At 39.0% G+C, this 21,433-nt stretch overlaps 1 protein-coding gene across 1 annotated transcript in view; it reads right to left on the reverse strand.

Annotated features, from left to right (window-relative positions):
- Positions 1–1,893: 1,893 nt before the first annotated feature.
- MYO5A (myosin VA) overlaps positions 1,894–21,433 on the reverse strand; it is a 132,541-nt gene continuing 113,001 nt past the window's right edge. Inside the window, exons 36-44 of the mRNA XM_040493375.1 lie at positions 20,619–20,712; positions 15,379–15,525; positions 13,175–13,329; positions 10,886–10,975; positions 9,170–9,320; positions 6,978–7,260; positions 5,344–5,518; positions 3,901–3,981; positions 1,894–3,622 (exon numbers count right to left, since the gene is read on the reverse strand). Coding sequence (XP_040349309.1) covers positions 3,470–3,622; positions 3,901–3,981; positions 5,344–5,518; positions 6,978–7,260; positions 9,170–9,320; positions 10,886–10,975; positions 13,175–13,329; positions 15,379–15,525; positions 20,619–20,712 — 1,329 coding nt within the window. The 3' untranslated portion in view covers positions 1,894–3,469. The remainder of the gene's footprint in view (positions 3,623–3,900; positions 3,982–5,343; positions 5,519–6,977; positions 7,261–9,169; positions 9,321–10,885; positions 10,976–13,174; positions 13,330–15,378; positions 15,526–20,618; positions 20,713–21,433) is intronic.

Genomic DNA, 21,433 nt, shown 5'->3' on the forward strand with positions numbered 1-21,433 from the left:
GGGGGGGGGGGGAGGGGAGAGAGAGAAAAAGAGAGAGAGAGAGAGAGAGAGAGAGGGACAGACAGACAAGGTGGGGTGGGGAGGGCAGGTTGGTGCATGAATATTATGTGAGGATTTCTCAGGATAGGACAGGTACCCCTTGACCTAGGGTTACCAGGATAGTAATTTCTTAAAACAATCACTACACTGAAATTCCCAATATTTTCATAGCCTCCCTCACATGGTATTAAAAGATCTGATCTGTGTTATGCATAATTACTCACCTAGAAAGAGCCAAAGGGGATAAAGCAAATCATACAAACTGACCAGGATCCTCAAATGTCCTTTTGGTGGGCTTTGGAATGTATCTTTTTGTACTTTTGCACTTGACAAAAGAAGTGTCAGGTACATGGATATTTTTCAAAACTTCCAAAGGAATCACTTTATGGATCTTATTTTCCCTCTTCTTTATAGTAACGCTCAGGTCAGGCAGACCAAAGCCTTAAGCCAAGGAAAGCTACAAGGAAAACTGCTCCTAATTTTTCAGCCTTGCATTCCAAGGTATGAGCTAGGTATATAGGTAAGGTGAGTGAGGAGACTATTGAGAAGGGGCTACGAAGATAGGACTGTGTTCTTTCAAGATTTTTCTGTGAATCCCTACTGTGTGTCACAAGGGAATTATGAAAAAGCAAATTAGTGATAATGTTAAAGAATGTACTGCTGAGAAGCGAGAACAAGAAGTTGTGCAAAGATCGGCCTGAAGTCAGGCCAGGGGGGCAATTGAGGACTGACTCTACTGCCTTCAGCACAGTCAGAGCAGGTGAGCAGACAGGCAAGTGGTGTATGGTCCAGCTGAGGGAGGGGAAAGAGTGAACAATGGAATGCGTGGCTGGAAGGCTGGGGAAGGGATGTTTGAAGTTGGGTGAGGAAATGTGGTTGGAGAGAGGGTGGGCTGTCCTAAGAGGGGCTCAAGGAAACCCCTAGTAAACAACTGTTGCATCCTCAAGAAAGTAGCACACGGAGTCATTTATCAGGTCTTGGGGTTCCCTGGTTGTAAGGTTGTAGTCTTGTAATGACTAAAGATCTTTATGTCGCTAAGAGAAGTTGATTCAGATCCCCATCTCGGGTTCTGGGCAGGCCTTGGAGGAAGCTGGAGCCTGGAATAGTAGAGTCTTTGCGTGGCCATCACTGAACAGGAGAGATTCTGGCCCCGGTGTGGAACGGAGGCTTCAGCACTTTCCAGCACAAAGGCAGGAGACGAGAGAGATGTTTGAGGATATGAGCCGTCTGGGCTCAGATAAAGGGCTGCAACGGCAGTAGGAGCTACAGCATGCTCTTGAAGACCTGACAAGATTCAGGGCATGCACATTACACAGGGACTAAGCTGGGAAAGGGCCCAGGAGGATTTCCAGGTCTGAGGTGGACAGCCTGCATCATCATGACATTTTTTTGGCGTTTCCCCTGTGCAACGAGTCAGTACTCTGGCACATTCAGTACTAACCAAGAGGTAAGAGTTCATTGTTCACTGAAAACCACATTGACAGTTGGGGAAAACTATGAGAACCTGATTGGATCAGTAGTGTTTTTGGCTGGTTTTGCAAATAAATAAATGTATCCAAACTGAATATGGCAGTACATGATTCAATAAAAATTACTAAAACTAATTCACTTTCTAAAAGCATGTATGTAAATCATGTACATTTAGGAAAGGTTATAGCTACACCAACTTGTGGCTTTACATTTTATTAATCCCCTAGAATTAACAGGCACCAAACAGTGATCTTTCAATTAGAGGGTGAACTCACTGAGTAACTGTATCTAGTTTTTCTAGGACCTAAGAGCCAAAAGGAGAGAATTTTAGATGTGGAAGGGTCCAACTCTCTTACTGTATAAATGAGGAATGTGAGGCCCAAATAAGTTAACAGACAGTATTTATCTTTTAATAACAATCTTTATCATTGATTTGAAACTGTTTGACTTCCATTAATATTGCACATGTATTAATAAGATGTCATTTTTCATAGACCATCTAACAGTTAAGTTATATAAATCTATGATTGTAATTCAGAACCAGAGTTTCTAATGAAAACTAAGAATTTGCTTTTGCACAACCTGAAAGATTTACTGTATAGGATGTCCAGGAAAAACTGAGAATATGTTTAATTAGAATTTCAGAATGAAACTTATAGGATCTGGCTCTTACTGAAACAAATCCTCTAAAATTCAGCAGTCTTCTTATATAAGTCTTAAAGTATTTCTAGTATTATGCTCTTTAAAGTATCTAGTGGTACTGAGAACATTTATAGAAGTTGCAAAGCCTAAAAAAATGGAATCATAGTATTTATTATATACCTTGTTTTGCATAATTTATAGGATAATCAAGGTTTCAAGACCCAAACCATGACTATGCTGACACTCTTCTCTAGATAGTGACTGAGATTAATTCTTAATAAATTAAGAAGAAAGAAAACCTGGCTGGGTTGAAAATATGCAGTGTAGGAATCTGATCTGGGAACTAAAAATAAGTCACTTCACAGAACACTGTACCCTGATGTGATATCCACCCAGGGAAAATTAATGAGCACATCAATGTAATACATTCTGAATAAATAACGACATCAACAATAGCCACTTTGTCTAATCCTATCCCTAAATGTCAAACATTTTGTCATATTACTACATGACTTCCCAGTGTCCGCTACTCGTGCAGGGGAATCTGTATATATTTGCACATAATCCAGTTAAAATGGTCTGATTGAATTGTAAACAGAGTTGATAAAAGAGAAGCTTACTGTTGTAGTGCCTAATAAGAATATCGCTTACATGTTAAAGTATACAGTATGTAGCAGCAATTTAAAATGCTCAGTAAACTACAGTACAAATGGACTTCTATGCTATATGGCAAACCAACATTCTCTTAATATCTCTATATCAGAGTGACACATATAAGGAAGTTACTTGACCAATTACTTTACATATTGCCAGTTTATTTCTTTGATCCAGTTTGACAATATCAACATAATTGATTCCTGAACTGATATGATATGTACTCAATGGCAATTTTTCTTTCAATTCTTCTGGTTCACACAGAGGAGGTTCTTTGTTGGTGCCTTCCTAACAACAGCTCATAGCTGGAATTTACATTTTTACCATACCATTAGGATGCAGTGCTAAGGATTGAAAATAAATGCTGGCAGCTGGAGACACTTTTCCCCCTTCTGTCTGCCATTTACCTGCATGTAACTCAGGATACCTAACTGATCAAGGGTGAGTGTTGCTATGAATTAAAGGTAACACAGTACAAAGAAGCCTATCTGTCTTTCCAAGGTGATGAAAGTATTTAGGGAGATTTCCAGTTAATAACCTCTTGTTTGAAAGATACTCAGTACTTTCTCTTTAGAGCATATTTTCAGTAGCTCACTGGAAATAATGGGTTCTTATTTCAGGCAAGAAATTTACTGTCACTGTTTGCCTTGACATCACATCACTTTCAGACCCGTGATATGAATCCCAGGCCCAGGCTGGCTGGAATTTGGATGGTTTCTAGTGCGAGGGAGGATGGGTTAAAAGGAAAGGTGACAGGAAAGATGTGTTTAGCATCCATGAGCAGCTGAGGAGAGTCTTTCCTGTCTCGTAAACGCATCTGAGATTTAAAAACAAAAAACAGAACATCAGTTCTTTGAACCTACAAATATTTTTTTCCCACCAAAAATCTACCAAAAAGTCTTCAACTGCTAAAGAATGTTTATATTTGTTTTAAAATCACTGCATTTTTTCTAATAATCTGTTACCAAAAGTTAATGCACTGTCAGAATGAGATAATACAATAACAAAACCACACTTTCCTTCAATAAACTGTAAATTTCCATTCAAAAGACTGTATTGGTGAATCAAAGGAAAAGAAAGCCTGGGAGATCTTACCTGTATAGTACGAATAAATGATACAGAGACTCTTTCTTCAAACTCATTAACTGGAGTATACAAATTCAACACTTTGACAATCTGCGAGAAATGAAATGATCAAAGTTTTCAGCATATAACCAAATATACACTGGGTGCTGATAATCTGGGAAACTAAAAGGATCTGTGCATACAGTTTATAATTCTACTCAGGGCTGGGTTGGGATGAGGGAAGAGGGAGCTAGTCTAAAGGGCACATTTACCTTTACTATGTGAATTTTTAAAATAAGAATGTATTAATGTATTATCTGTACTTTTAAGAAGAAATATAAATCTGGAAAAACAATCAAACTATACAAAAGAACACAACATGAAAAGGAAAAGTGTCTCACTCAATCTTCCCAGTCTACCCAAATGGCAACTTTTAACAGTGTCCCTAGTTTCCATCTAGCTGCTCTCTATACATATTCTATGTATAGTTTGTGAAGATGTCTACGTTATGAGATGCGTAAAGAACATTAAGAAAGCCCAAGAGTCAGCATAGAAATAACTGGAAAAAGAAAAATGGGTAAGGTTTATGCCTATTTCTTGCCTCGTGCTGTTGCCACTGTCCTCAAATGTCCTTCTCACTTCCTTAAATTCAATACCCAGCTTAATGGAGCCTTCCTCGAACACAGTGACTGCCCCTTGGCACTTCCTTTAGACATCTTACTATAGAACTTGCTAGAACCTCTTATAGTAGAATCAGTTAGGTACATCTGCCTTGTCTACTAAACTGGAAATTCTTTTTAGCCAAGGATTGTTTCTTATTTTTTGAAGCATCTCCCCCAGCAACAGGTATGGTACCTCAAGATAGGAGCTCAATTAGTCATTTATTGAAATAAAGGAATAAGAATAATCTGTCTTAAAATAGAGAAGTCTAAAATATCATTCAATTATCAAATAGTATGGAAAATTACTTTTTGGAATACAGGTTCCATAGAATGCAGACAATGTACATCCCATGAGAGCAGGGACACTGTTTTGTTCTTGGTTGTATCTCAGTGCCTGGGACATTATGCAGAACACTATACACACTGAATAAATATTTACTGAGAGGCGCCTGGGTGGCTCAGTCAGTTAAGCATCAACTCTTGATTTTTGACTTAGGTCATGATCTCACGGTTCATGAGCCCTGTCTTGGGCTCTGTGCTGACAGTGTGAAGCCTGCTTGGGATTCTCTCTCTCTCTCCCTCAGAATAAATAAATAAACATTAAAAAATAAATAAATATTTATTAAATGTTGACTGTGGATGACTGAGTTGCTAGTAAAGTCTCCTTTAAGACCTGTATAGGTATATGTCTTCTCTGACACACATGAAGTCAGCTCAGAGACCAGAGCAATGGCTAGGAGACCTCCTCACTTCCCTGAGCAGCACCCGTGAGGAGTGCTACCTTACCACACAGCAGGGCAAAGTGTTTTACCTGGGCAGTAGTTAAAGCACTGCACATGGAACAGATGGCTTCTGCGTCATCATCTGTCTTCTTTTTCACTTGCAAAAGCTGTGCAGCCTGAATGAGAGGTTCCAGGGTTTCTTTAGCCCCACTGTTCATCAGATTCTTGTCACGCAGCCACTCTTCCAGTTGACTGACATTGTACCTGTGCCAAAAAAACAGAGAGGGAGAGAATGCAAATTCACCGAATGTTATCATAAATGTCTTAATTTTTTATGTATGGCTTTGTCAGGAATTTCAGTTAAAATGACAGCCAGTATTTTTGTTCAATTTTCTTAAATCTTACCAGTGCTTAAAATTTTATTATAGCCATAAGGTTTATAATCATAATTATATAAGAGTAAGTGACTAGAGAATATAATTAACTTCAATGGAAGGTAGAAATATAGCCATTACAGCAAAAGTTATGAAATATGACTTGCTGAAAGACAAAATAGAACACACAATATGGCTGTGTCCTTATTAAACAGCTGACCGGAAAACACTTTCTAGCTTCTCTTACAATTTCAGAGGGTAGAATCAATAACCTCTGAGTATCCATTCCTCTTTATTACAGGTTAAATTCCAAGTTAGTCAAGAAAAACAAGATCCTTCCACACAGCCCTTGTGCTCCAGCTCTGTTTAGGGAAGAGCCTGGGTGATAGGGTAGTGGCCTGAGGAAGCTCAGGGATGGAAGGACAGCAGGGTAAGTGGGGGCCGCTGGAAGAGACGAAGACTCCAAATATGGAGAGAGACATGGAAACTGCAGAGACGCCAAGGTTACAAGAGGTGGTCAACCAAGTGACAGTGGTTTTCATACTAAAATGCTAAAGGGACGCATGAGCAGCACTGCACAATCAGGCAAATAGGAGACCGCATGTTATTACGATGGTGCTTCACATGTATAAACAAAGCTTACAGAGAAATAAATCCTACTACTTGAGTGGGAGGCATTATCTTTCTAACATTAACTACAATGGCTGTGCGTCAGAATAGAAAATTTGAAAAGAATGCCAAGGTTTCCTGAGATTAACTTTTGTAAGAGAAATCCTTTTTCCCTCTCTTGGCAAATATTCTATTTTAAAATAAATGATTTGCAAAAAAAAAATCAATTCTATTATGAGTATGAGGTTATGTGGTGGAGTAGTTGGGCATAAAACTGAGTGCACATTTTCTTAAGAGATGAGGGGCATATTTGAAGTTAGTAACAGATCTATTAGACACGTTCTTGTTACCATGGTACAAAAAGGTGTTTTGTCAAAATAACTTTCTAAGAGAAGTCAAGCATCAGAAATCTTCATTATAAAGAATTAGCTATTTTGTTATGTACAATTAAAATACATGCAAACGGCGAGGAAGCAGCTATCTCAACTGTAAGAATTTTGCATCATCTTCTCTCCATTCCCTCAAACAAATTAGCGTCACAGTGGAGCGGGGTTCCCAACTAGTGGTGGGTAGAGCCTGCTGAAAGGCACAGTCAGGAGCGGTAATGAATGAAAGTGGAGAAGCCCAGCCAGCCAAGAGAAAGCAGCTCCATGTCCGGTCCTCCCGTGCTGCCCGGCTGGCGGTAGCAGACATTGGGTGCACTGACCTCAAACAAGCCATCAGCTTTGGTGTTCGCTCACCTGATCTGCATGCCTTTACTCCAGGAGCACATGTCCTTCCGCAGAAGGAGGTTGTTCAGGGTGATGGCCCCAACAATGTAGAACATCTGTTTGACCACCTGCTTGATCAGTTCAGGGTCCATGCCGTGCTGACACATGACTGAATGGAAGGAGTTGAGCTGCCGGAGGATGGAGTCCAGTGTATAGGTGCCCTCGTCAGCGATGCTGGAGGTTCGCTTTCTTAGCCCTGTGGGCTTCACCCCAGACACGCCCTGAATGGTTTCATGCTCCAGCATGCCAGAGACTGCGGGAGTAGTTCAAGTGTTAGAAGAGAAGATGCGTGTTCCACGTGCATACACGCATGCTCACACATGCTCTCACACATTCAATTGAGGAAGATCATCTGAGTATCAAAACAGAGGGAGAAGGAACTTCCCAAAAAGAGGGCTTCCAGATTTTCAACTTTAATGAAGGAATAATTCTTAAATGCGAAAATTTACCATGAAACTAAGAAATCGTAATGGTGTATTTTCAAAAATAGGAAGCAGCAACCTTATAACAACACAAGTGTGTGATATCTTGGGAGGGTTTTTGAGAAAGATGTAGCAGTTAGGGAGAAGATAAGATATTCTCCAGGGATATCTGAACCCCACAGGCAAACAAATTAAGTAGCAAGTACAAGAGGAGATTGGGCAGTGGTTGTGGAGAAGCCTTGAGAGGGGATGGTCGTGTGGGGCTGGAGAACTGGGCCATTCCTTGCCCTGAACTTTCCACAGTGGCAGAGAGGCCCCGGGGTTAGCCTCAGCCTCCCAGAACTCAGTTTTCTCGAATCTGGGGCACTGCTGCTCCCTCCACTGTGCCCTCACAGTGTTTGGCTTATGCCCCCTCGAGGATGGTTGTGGGATGACCACCGCTTGGACTGACAGCACCTTGACAGCAGGGGCCATTCCCGATTCAGTTTTTACATCTCCTATTCATTTACATCTCACAGTGCTAAACGTGGCTTCCATAGCACCTGACAATGACACAAAACACTGGTGGTTATTATAACATCACTGGGAGATGGGGAAAGCAGTTTAAAGGGGGGCATCTTGGAGGTAAACTTATTTAGCCAATAAAAATAGGCAAAAATAGAAGAAATATTGGCTGAAGTTGACCTCTGTGTCCGTGTCACCTCTTACATTGTAGTTGACCTAGGTCGCTTTGAACACAACCTTTAGGGGACAACTGAAGAACTGATGACTGAAGTTGTCCCATGAAGAAATCACTGCTATCTCCCATGACCTCCTCAGCCTTTTTGGTTTCTAGTTGGTTAATTGTGGGCCTATGATGGAAGACAGAATACTAAAGGCAATGAAGAAGTTGTGGAAATGTGGGAAACACACAGGTAGGAAAAGAAAGTGTAGCTGGGAGTAGCCTTAAGAAGGTGTTGCTGATTTCCCTGAAGATAACAGAGTTTGATAACTTAATACAAATTTAATTCAATGTATTCAAAACTAGCATCCTGCAATTTATATATGCCTCCTAATTCCTATTTCATGAATGCTACCCATTCCAAAGGAATAGAGGTAGTATAGTACATAAATACACAGAGTGAGCATACGCATATAAAAGAGAAATATGTGGACTCACACACCTAGCTGAATACACATATATAGAAACACACACACGTGCACACCCCAGTCACTCATCCACTGAGAAAATGCTACTTTAAACCAAATTGCCTTTAACAATTCCGTAGGGGCCACAAGATGAACAACCCACCGTGGAGTGTCTGACACCTATTCTTGTTGCTGTGGTACCCCGCAGCCCTTTTACTGTAGCCTAATAGGCAAAGTGCAAACTCTCCCCAGCCTCCTTAGTCTTAGATGGGCCCTGAGGAGGCTCAGTGTAGCAGTGTCCTGGACCAGAGTTTAAAGTTTTAATTTTTGAAAACTGGACAAGGTATGAGGTATATTGATGGGTATACAGCATAACCCGGTCTTAAGGGAGAGGACTCACACAGTGGGGAGATTAACTAGATACTGCCATTTCGATCATATGGAAGCAGTGATTCTGATGTATCCCAGTTAGTCACGGCTGGGGTTCTGGGATTCCTCAGCTAATTTCAGGACTGGGTCTTACTACTTTATGTTCTTTGTATGAAGAAACAAATGCCACTGGTGGGCACATGAGGTAGACAGACCTCGATGTCAGCAATGCTCTCGCCTTACCGATCATTGGCTGAAGGATGTTCTCTAACACCCGCACGAGCTGCTGGTAGATCTGAATGGCTAAGTCACTTAGCACCTGCCGGTACTCAGCCAGGTCAAAGTTGGTGAGGCAGTGTTCATTCTGGCGAGACGTGTTGTGTTTCATAAAGCCCTAGAGCCATAAAGCAGAGTTACTGACACCTGTGAAATAAAAGCTCTCTTCTAACTCCCTCGTTTGATCAGACGTCTCCTGCTGTCTTTCCTCTGAAGAGTTTCCTGTCTGCTCTGCTCTTGAATGCCAGACAGTCATTCTCAAATGCTGGTGTTTGTTTCCATCATATTCCCCTTCCACTTCTTACTAGCTTTTGAATTGTATCTAAAGTTGGCAAGCTAGCATTCAGTGAAACAAGATGGGGGAACTTAGTTTAAAAAAAAAAATTAATGAGTGTTTTCACTTATGAAGCAGCAGGTTTACTGCCAAACAGTAAATTATCTAAAGCACTAATCTCTTAACTTCCTATTTATAAATATTGTACCTGAAGGGCATACATCATCTTAAACTAGACTGGCTTCTACAGAGATTGGTGAATAAAAAAAAAATTTCCCTTCATTATATTTCATTGTAACCATACATGATTTTCAATCCAAGCTTAGAATGGAATCTTTTGGTGGTATGAGCTAAAATGGGAAGCCAACTGTACAGGCAGGTACTTTTGTCAGACGTTGCCTGACAAAAGGCAATTGCCTGTTTGATGGATTCTGCACATAATCAAGCATGTGCCTCCCTAAAACTACCTAACAACATGGTCAGAAGTGGGGACTGACAGGACAGTTAATGGCCCCTCGGGGGGATTCTAGTCTATCTGTCCCACCTACTCAGGGAGCACGTCTTACTCATATTGATATTTTCCGTCATTTGCCGGGATAGTCCCCTGCTGCTAGCCTCTTGGTGCCCAGAAAATGCTACCGCTCAGCTTCTCTGGCTGCTCTCCCAGCACAAGGTGGAGGTATGGAGGGCAGTGGTTAGGGGCACAGGCTCTTGGAGGTGAGCAGACCTAGAATTCTAGCACTGCTCCTTATGGCTAAGAGAACCTGGGCAAAATGATGAACTTCATCGAACTTCAGTTTCCTCATCTGTAAAACTGGGTTATAATCCCTACCTTACAGAGATGTTGCAAGAATTAAGTAACATAGAGTAAGTACTATCTGATATATACTGAGCAGACCTTAATAAAGAGTAATTATTAATAGATTACAGTATTGAAATATTAGTTTTGAAGTCTAGTAAACACCTGATGAACATATCACTACAAATAAAAGCAAAACAGGTTTTGGGACCAGTCTAGAGAGACATGCCTTAGCTTGATCACCTTTCATGCATTTGGAAAGCCCAAATCGATGAATTTCTTTAAATAGTTCTATATTTCTCATATCAGTCCTTGAAAAGCCCACTTCCACATGCTGACAAGAGGTTTCACTGCTGGTAACAATTCATCGACAAATGCTCATTTTATTTCTGCTATGCTTCATCAAAATACAAACTCTCAGAGGGAAGAAACTATGTCACCGTCTAAATCACTGTTTCATAAACAATGAACATCAAACAAAGCTACAGCATCCAAGCCACCTCCGAACTCAGGCTTCTAAATTAATGGCTAAACGTTTTGTGCTTTTCAATTTTTCCCTAAAAAGTTCACAAAGTATATCACACTGGTGTTTTAATGAAGGTTTTCTCACCTCTTCTCCACTGTACTGCTTCAAACAGTGCAAAAATCGGCATGTGTTAGAGAGCCAGAAGGAGACGGTTTCAAAATCATCACCTCTTTTCTGAAAGAGAGAAAAAGGCTAAATTCACTTTTCCTTAGGGAAATAACAACCTGAAGGAAACTGAACAGATACCAGAAGGCCTCAGTTAAATTATAAAGAATTACAAAAATAAATCACATTGCAAAGTCTTACATCATTGCTAGAAAATTTCAACCGAGTTTGTTGGTTGGTTGTTACTTTGCTTGGCATCTAGTTTCTTGCCATTAGAAAAGGATGCCCAGTCACTCAGTTGATGTCAGTTTAATGGTCCCTTTCAGCAGAAAAAAATTCATCAAGCCACAGCTTACCCCAACTCACTTCCTTCAGGATTACTAAGGGGATCAGAGAGGACTAAAAGCATAAAAGGGAATCACAGACTATGAAACGCTGAAAGCCGGATTAGGTTACAAATCAGGTCAACAGTAAGATACAATTCCTGAGCAGAGAATCAGAAATGGGATGAAGGAAGTCCTGTGCAGAAAAGGAGACAGGGGAAGCTGAATAGCTCTTCATCAGGACTGGGGCACATGTCAAACAACCAGTTGCTAAATCAAAACAGGGACTCAAGGGGCGCCTGGGTGGCGCAGTCGGTTAAGCATCCGACTTCAGCCAGGTCACGATCTCGCGGTCCGGGAGTTCGAGCCCCGCGTCAGGCTCTGGGCTGATGGCTCAGAGCCTGGAGCCTGTTTCCGATTCTGTGTCTCCCTGTCTCTCTGCCCCTCGCCCGTTCATGCTCTGTCTCTCTCTGTCCCAAAAATAAATAAACGTTGAAAAAAAAAAAAAAACAGGGACTCAAGGCAAATACACTTCAATTCAAAACTGGGATGTGAGACAAGCTCACATCAATTTTAAACGGTATTGAAAGGGTGTTATATTCTAGTACCCATCCCTTTTTAATTTTCAAACAATTTGATATAAAAATTAGTTAAATTAGAAAAATGTCTTCTTGCAATTAAGATGAGAGGGAGAAAACGCTTTGGTTTTGTGGTCTTTGCAGGAGCTGACTTACAAATTAGTAAAACTTGCAGGCTAAGTGCAATATAGCATCAATACACCAAAAATGAAATGAGTTATATCAGAAGACAGTCATCAATTTTTAAACGTTAAATCTTCAGAAACCCCATGTTTTAGTAACCACCATAAAGCTAACTGCATAGCATATCTGCACAGCAGGGATGGAGAATCAGCATTTGTCAAAGGTTCACTAGCAGGGACTGCAGGGAGGGTGTGTTCAATGGGGACAGAACTTCAGTTGTAGGGGTATGAAAAAGTTCTGGAGGTGGACAGTGACAGGGTTGGCACAACAATGTGAATATGCTAACGGCACAGAACTAAGCACTGAAAAATGGTTATGCGGTAAATTTTATGTTATATATATTTTACCATAATTTAAAAAATAGTGCATTAAAGACATCTTAGATTTGAAAGCATCCACTGGGCATGTTAACTACCTACTTATCTCCATCCTAAAAGTTCTCATCTAACTTCAGTTAGATAACCAGAAAGCAAAGTGCTTGGAGAACATTTTCTTAGCTCCTCATAGAAACACGTGAGGTAAAACTAAGTATAATGTTCATTGTTTTTCTAGAGAGGCAAGAGGAGTATTATGCAAGGTGACTCAGTGACTACTGAGTTATGTAGGGCTTTCTACTCTATTACATAATTCTGCTGCCGTTCCCAAATCTTTCCTCTCTGTTAGTATCTATGTGTTGCTTCTCACATGGAACCAGGCATTTCAGGTAACAAGGAAAATTATGGGGTGAGTTGGAGAATAAGAGGAAGAAAAGTTGGAAGAAAAATTATAATGTTTTATCAGACATCTTTTTATATGAATGAAACATATGGTATTCAACTTATTTAATACCTTTCTAACTAGAGCAACATACTTCCTAGATATATGGATCACACTAAGTATTTTTAATTTACTTTTAAGACCTCAAAGCAGACTATTTCCATTTATGGAGAAACTTAATTTACTCTGCACTTAGGTACATTTATATCAAATTAATTTTGATTACTGTTCAACCTGAGCCCCAGTGTAAAAGAAGGCATACAGACGTGTTGCAAGAAAGAATGCTTCCTATAGTGGAAGTTATCAGTGAAGACTGCAAAGTGTCATATCTGGCAACTTAGCTCCAGCTTAAGGAAGGAAAAGTAACTTGGGGCAGATTCTGTCATCATTAAGATTAATTATGAGAATTTTGTTGAACATGAACTGACCTTTAATACTTTTTTGATGCTGTTAATTGTTGATGTTAGCAATGACCTTACTTTCTGATCATCATTCAGGTAGTCAGCATGTCGAACACACATAAACAGGATATACGCTGGTAACCCTGGAATCAAATTGACTGCCACACCACGTGGCTTCAGTTCTGAAAGGAAATGAGGAAAAATAATCTTATATAACACTGAAAGTCTTCATGAGGAATGTTTTGTAAGATACAAAAGCACAGTTCTTGTGAAAGAATTCAATCATTCAGGGCTAAGAGGTCACACTAAAAAAAGAAGCATTTTAATAGCTCATTAAGTAGAGAAATTTTGAGTCTTAGTTGGGACGTATGAATCTTAGTTGTCTATATAATGACAACTCCCAAGTTTATATCTCTTGCCCTGACTTTTCCCTTGAATTCCAATTTAATGTATCAACTGCCTTCTTAACACCTCTGCTCAGGCACATCGAACTGAGTCCATTCCAAACCAAACCCTTTGGAACCTGCTCTCCCAGGAGCTGTCCCCTTCTCAGTTAAATGGCAGTTCCAGACTTCTGGTTTCTCAAATCATGAGCTTAGTCAGCATCTTTGACTCATTGTTTTCTCACACCACACATCTAATCCAGTAATAAGTCCTATTGGCTCTACCTAGAAAACCCATTCAGAATCCAATTACTTACTCTACTGGCCATCCTAGAATAGACTATGCTCTTCTCCTGGACTGTAGTGATGGCTTCCAGACTAGTTTCCCTGATTCATCCGCTGCTCCCTAATAGTACATTTTTCACACAACAACCAGAGTGACTCTATACAAAGATGTAGGTCAGATCCTGTCACTCTTGTCCTGAAAATCTTCCAAGTTACTTCTCATCCATTTATAAAACAAAAAATCTTCACTATGGTCAGTGTGATCTGGCCCTGTTCCCTTCCCCAGCTCACAATGAATCTCCTTGTTGTTGGTTGAATATGCCAGGCATGCTACCACTCCAGGGACTATGTACTTACTATTTTCTGCCTGGAATGTTCTTTCCTCAGATATCAGGATGATTTGCCTCCTTACCTCCTTTGATCTCTGTTCAAAGATCACCTTATTGAAGACAACTTTCTGGACAGTCTTATATAAACTAATACATTTGCCTTTACTCTTTATCCTTTTCCCCATTATATGTCTATTTTTTCTCTGTTCCCCACCATCCCCCAATGTAAGATCTATGAGAATAGGGACTTTATTTTCGTTCAGTATCCAGTACCTAGAAAATACTTAGCATGTGGTAGGAGCTCACTAAATGTTATTGAACTGATGAATCTTTGTTAACTCTATGCTTAAAAACCAGTGGCTTCTAAACATTTTTGCTAAATAAAGATCATGCTGAAACTTAACTGCCTCTGCACCTATATATAGCACTCATGCCATGAACCCTGGGAACATTAAATCAAGTATAATTGCCAATCACATTACTGTCACCCCACACCTGCGGGGAGGAATGCTATGCAAAAGCTGAGAAGAGAGGTTTTTTCCCTTTTTCAGTTCACAACTTTCAGGCTGTGTGCACTCCCTACTCACTTCCCACTGTCCCCTAAAGAGTCTTCTTGCAGAGCCAGGGGGCTTACACACAATCTTAACCCTATGCTGCTCTGAAATGCTTCCTTCATGTCCATTTCATTTGTTCAGTCCTCTCCTTCCATTGCTGGGATCTTTTCCCTAATTCTTTTGTTTCTTCTCTTTTACCAAACTGTTGTTCTTGACATATTTAGTTGTCAAAGGAAGCAAGGAAAAAATGAGATTCAGGAAGTTCAGTGGCTGAGACCAGTGGGTGTTCAACTGTGGCTTACACTTCAGAATCCTTTGAAAGATTGAAAAACATATACCAGACATGGTCAGGCTCTTCCCTCTAGAGATTTTGATGTAATTAGTCTGTGGTGGGGACTGTACATTAATACTTCTCAAAAGCTTCCCCAGATAATCTAATCTTCAGCCAGAGCTGAGAAGCCCGGGCCTCAAAGGATCCTGATAGGTCGATTCCAGACCAGTCTCCCTGCAGGTTGACTGCAGCATGACGTGGTCAGGATGCTGCTGCAGCAGGATCACGCACAGTATGCAGTGATGACTAAAGAAACCAGCGTTGAATATTTCAAACATTAGTGACTAGTCTTTCCCACTGCCGACGCATGTACCAGAAAGACCTTTTATCCCATGCAGAAAATACTTGCCCAGAATCAGGTTCTTAACAAGCTTTTGCTCATCCTCCTTCTTGTATTCCAGCATTCCTTGGAAATCCTTTTCTTTCCTAGGAATATTGACTGGACGGATGGGTTCATCAATGATCTGTCCTGGGGATATGTTCTCCATTTGGCCCACTTCATGAGAAACAAAAAGGAGAAGAAAATATTTTCCAGGTAGAAAAGATAAGAGGGTTCCATAGCCCAATAATTTTAAACGAACTCTATAACAACAGAAGCTTGTCATATTTGCCACTTACTTGTTCCCTCTTTAAATACCTTTTTCTGCTAAAATTGAGTGGACACTTGGCAAAATTATATGGTGATGTCACCCTAACATCCACTAATGCTTGGCTACTATCAATATCAAAGAACCTTACTTGATTTAAAAACATTTTTTTTTTTTTTTGGTAATAAAATTTACTTTGTAGTAAGATTAAATGTCCCTGAAGTAAGTGGTTTAACTTCTTGGTTAATTAATCAGTACCATCATAATGGTTAACTATACTTAAGCTTTAATCACAGAAGAAAAAATATAATATTCTAGGAAGAAGCAGCAAGAGTATTAAAGATTCCCTGTCACATTTAGCTCTATGAATCCAGTCATCAAAGAAAAAGAACACTTACTTTCACTGTATAATTGCAATCAGTTCAAACCACATCAAGATAAATGGCAGAATAGTGTTTGTTCACACTAGTTGATGTGAAATGTATCATTTTTCACAAAGGCCTTATAAGGCAAAGCACTAACTTTTTCCTACTACCCCTCATCCGCAAAGAAATCATGAGCAGATAAAACACTTCTATTTAATATGATTTCCTAAATATTATTCTGGTTTTTGCTTGTTTGTAATCAAGTGCTAAACGTCTTAAGTTGTAACCATTTAAAGTATAACCACTGGTTAACAACCCTTTTAGATGTTAAAAATGGTCACTATTGTTAATGGCAGGTGCTAGAGAAGGATTATGCTAAGTATTAAAAAAAAAAGTCTTCAATTTCATCTCAAAATTGAGAAATAAATGAGAAATGCAAGGGAAGAAAAGGAAACACAGAGTCATGGTGGTGTTTGTGGAAGTATGTGCTAATAAGCAGGTTTTTCTTCTTTTATCTATAGGGAGGGGGCAGTTAAGAAATCTCTTTAGGCATAGATTGAGTTGAACCTGGTGTCAAAAATGCAGCTTAGAAGCATTAGAAAATTTAATGTTGCTGATTCTACAAGGTATCAGTAGAGCTTCCCCTGTCACCCTGGGCAACTTCCTATGTTAGTTCTGGCAAGCCAGCTCCACAGGACAAGGTTATCACAGAGAACACCAGTACCTGCCAGTGTTCTGGCTTAAGTGGCAGGGAGCCAGCCTAGTGACACTCCGTCCACCTCATGCTGCAGCATCACACACCGGGATTACCAGCGCTGACAATCACCACCGTCCATCACCACTATGATATCTAAAGAGTGATCATATCGTGATTGGACAAGTCAGGACTGGGATATCTAGTGTTTCATATGCATGGTAAACTGTATGTCTCTATGCAGGAGACAGGAGATTCAAGCTATTTAGTTTTACACAAATTACTTCTGGAGTCAGTTTAAACACAGCACCATGAAGAACTCAGGATCAGCATACAGCGGGCTTCACAGCTTATACATATGCTGCATGTAAGGTACAAAAGAGTAAAACCCCTGCCATCTGTGTTACTAGATGCTTTGAGGCATAGAAACAATTCTGAGAGAGGACACAGAGGAAACAGATTCAATATATTATATGTTTATCAGTAAAGGTACATGTTTGGACCCTATGTAATCCAAAAAGAATGTTTTAAACCTACTGATTTCATCCATTGATGATGAGATATACCATTATTTTATATAACACTGAAGAAGGAAAAACACTGCCAATTAAACTACAACCCATCAACAATTTTTGAAAGACGCAACCAAATTTGAGATGTTAAAATGTAAAAATTTGTATATCTCAGAATTTATGAAATACAGTAAATATTTTTATTAGATTTCATGTTTTAAAAGAAAGCTTCACTTTCCTTTTGCAAAACGTCTAACCAAGATATTTTTGGTTCTGTACAAAAATGTCAGAGACAAAATTTGCCATATTTTCATTAAAAGTTTCTCTCTGCCTTTGAATTCTCCTCAGAGATTTGAGTCTTTATAAAAATGCATAGATAAAATATAGATGTAAGCTCAACACAAACTTGATTTATTTAGCAAGCTATCTTCTAATTAAAATAAAATGTCAAGCTTTATCTAGCATCAGGAAAATATAAGGCCACAAAGAATAAAGCCAGGACGACATCCCAGTTTTCAAAGACTCAAAAGATCTTGGGGTTGTTTGGTCCAATGTTTCATCTAATACAGACTTTCTTCTAGAAAGACCTGAAGCGATCTCTATTTTCTATTTTCTAGATTCGTTATACTTGAGGGATAAAATATTCTGAACCTTTTTGTCCTGGAAAAGGAAAGGAAATTGCATAATTTTTTAAAAGTTAAATTTTCCCCACTTTGGTACCAGAAATATCTTGATTTCAGGCTTAATAGAGACAGTCAAATAAATTCCTACAAGAAGAGAGGTTGTGTTGGAAAATATGACACAAAGGGAGAGTTAAGTGTTCCTGGAAAGCTTGGGTTCTAGTTTCAGTTTGGCTACTAACTGCCGAGACCTTGGCAGTCACTTACAGTTTCTGGACCTCCGTTTTTTACTCCCATGAAATAATTAACTGATTTCCAGAATTCTTTTAGGTATAAATTCCCTGACTCCATGAAAATTGAGATGGAACACCCACTACTGGATTAAAATACAGCACAAAGCACATCAAATTTTGAAACACTCTCAATTTAGCTATATCAAATTATATATGTTGGCGTTTTTAAAAAAAGCCACACTGGCTTCTAAAAAAGTCTCCTTAATTAAGGGTAGCCCATAGGAGGAGACAAGAGTCTTGCTATTTTAAACCAGAAGAATTTAAGTATATTATATTTAGAGAAAAATATAAGAAAACTTTTAGTTTTTAAAAGATGCTTTGTTGTAGAAAGTTGCCTGTATTTTCTGTATAATGGGAGATTAGGAGATATGAAAAGTATTAGAAGAGCTTGCTACCTTTATTCTCTAATTTGGGGCGGGGGGGAGGGACACTGCACTCAGCACGTGTCCAAGTCACACACATCTATTTTGTTTTATTCTTTAGATACATATCATTTAACTCGAAATATAACTTTTCTGAAGAAATGATGTCTTTGTTTAATCTATGAAGTGTTTCTCAAATGCTACTTATAGGTTTGAGAACATAGCTGGCAAGATAGTTTCATTGATGAGATTGATTTCTGATTGATAATGGCTTAAAATTTCTGACTTCTTGAGGTATTCTAACCTATCTCAATTTAAAGTATACATAACAAAAAAAGCTGAGTAAAAACTTAAAATAATAAGTGGCTTTGTTATTTATGAAATTTTACTAATGTATTGCAAAGAAATCATTAGAAGTTGAAAAAACTAATCAGCTAGTTAATATCCTTAAAATCAGTTCTTTCAGGCACTCTGCTAATTATCATCTCATGATATAATTAAAGCAGAATTAAGTGCAGAAAGGTTTTCCAAATAAAGATTTTTTAAAGTTCTGTCGACAGACATTACAGTCCACATGTGTGTGTGATTTGGAGGCTCAAAGTTTTAATGTAACATATGAATCATGTAATGCTACATGATTATAAATAAATTTTGACTCCAAAGTAATCTATATGGTTTCTAAATAAATATTTCAACATTCGTATACCCAAAGAGTATTATCCTCTTCAAAGTGAACACCTATGTTGCCATTCTAAATATTTCTGGAACTTATTTATTTGTTCAACAAACACTGAAGGAATGATTATTGTGGGTCAGACACTATGCTCAATGCTGTGAAAACAAGGAGAAATAAGAAGTGGTCCCTATGCTGAGGAAGCTCATGGCCATTGAGGAAGCCAGTGATTCAAACAGAAAAACTGCTAGAAGTATGACTGTGAAAACCACAAAAAATGTGAGCCATCGTGGTACACAGAGGGCAGAGCCATAAAGCCTGCCTGCATGATCAGGAGAGGCTGCGCTTGGGGATGTGACTCTGGTCTCAAAGGATGAGCAGGACTTGAGCAAGAGAAGATGGAAGACCAAACAGAAAGGACAGTCAGGACAGACCTGGAATGCTGAAAGAAGGAAAACCACACAGAGTTAACATGGTAGACTCTTCTGAGCATTCCCAGTGTTGGGGGCTCTTCATCCTTTGAGCCAAGCAAACACTATGCAGAGTGACACCGAGAGAACAGATGGGTAGTCAGACTGCACAGTATCATTTCTGGTCAAAATCACATAGGTTTGAAGACAATTCCAAAGAGGGTCTCTAAATCTCTTGAACAACAAGAACATTGTTAGAATATGCTTAGAACCTGGCTTTACCTCCATTTACTGCTATATCCCTGGCACCTAGATACATACCTAGGGAAGGAACAAGCATACTGATCCAAAAGACAAGATTCATTTGTATATAATAACTGATATTTGATCATTTTTTCAAGGTGTTTTCCCATCGTCATATACAAACCATGAAACGCTTAAAGAAATTTTCTTTATAATCATAATTCATTTTTCCTTATTTACTTCTCTTATTTTCTCTATTAGATTCTTTGAAGATGCAGACTTAATTTTACTCATCTTAGTTTCCCTAATACTAGAAGTTAACAGTAAAAATAATAATGAAGTTGTATATAGCATTTACTATGTGTCAGGAAATACACTAAATACATTATACACATTAATTATTTCATCTTCACAAACTGTCAGATAGATGCCATGATAATTCCCATGTAACAAGTGGGGAAACTGAGGCATAGAGAGGTTCAATAACTTGCCCGACATCAGAGGACTAATAAAAGAGCTGGGAGTTGAAGCCAAGAAGCTTGGCTATAGAATCCATGCGCTTAACCTCTGTTATACTGCCAAGCACAGTGTCTGGCACAAAGAATACAGTCATTAGATGCTTGTTGAATGAATTCTCTCTCTTCTCACAAATTACTACTACCATGAAAAGAACATTTTTCCCTACCTAGCGATGGAAATTTCCACTCCACAGAGGCCAAGTTTGCTGGTCTAATACCATCCTTAATAACTGCATGCAAACCTGTTAGACCACTAGTATAACAAACATAAAATCAAGATTTGGCAACTGTTATAAAATCATGTTTAAATACCTTCTAGTTCACCAATTTTTTTGGCAAATACTTTCAGTTGTTTTTTCAGTTTTCGAACAGTCTTGTCTTGTTTTTCAAGTTGCTCCATCAAATCCTAAAGATTAAAATGAGAAATATAACAGAAAAATCAAAATGGGCCTTCGAAAAGGCAGAGAAGGAAAGCAGACACAAAATCACAGGAATAGCACTGTTAGTTTTACATAAAAGCTCCAGAAAAGCTCGCTGGTGGAGCCACCACCTGGCTAAAACTGGCAGGCATGGGAAATACAGCTACCAGAAAAGCCAAATGTTAAAATACACACTGCCATAAGATCCTTTACAGCGTGATGGAGAGCAGGCTCCCTGGGGAGTCTTTTCCAGTAGACTCCATGTAGGTAAAACAATTAAATGCTCAAAAAATGTACTGCTTTTCCAGTGGAATGCTTTCCTTCAAGGGGGAAGAGGCAAAATAAATTTTGATGAATGCTCAAAAAGTTCTGTGGGAAGTTTTAAGGATGGTTGAACTTAGGCTGGGGCTTTTGACACCTGTGTGTGAGAAGCACTGTCTCTATGAGACCCACCCTTTGGAGATGCTAAAATTAGTCCTATAACTTAGAAGTCTGGGGAATTAAAAGGTAAGATGAAAAAATAACCACAGAGAAAGAATAAAGAGTGGCATGTGGCATAACATACACGTAAAATTTCACAGGTGATATAATTTTTCTTATAGAGAAAAACGGGAGCAATTCCTAATGCTTCATGCCCCCCCCAAAAAAAGAAAAGAAAAGAAAAGAAAAGAAAAGAAAAGAAAAGAAAAGAAAAGAAAAGAAAAGAAA

The sequence above is a fragment of the Herpailurus yagouaroundi genome, unplaced genomic scaffold, assembly GCF_014898765.1.
Source record: "Herpailurus yagouaroundi ecotype Mexico unplaced genomic scaffold, PumYag 184, whole genome shotgun sequence".
Classification (NCBI taxonomy): domain Eukaryota; kingdom Metazoa; phylum Chordata; class Mammalia; order Carnivora; family Felidae; genus Herpailurus; species Herpailurus yagouaroundi.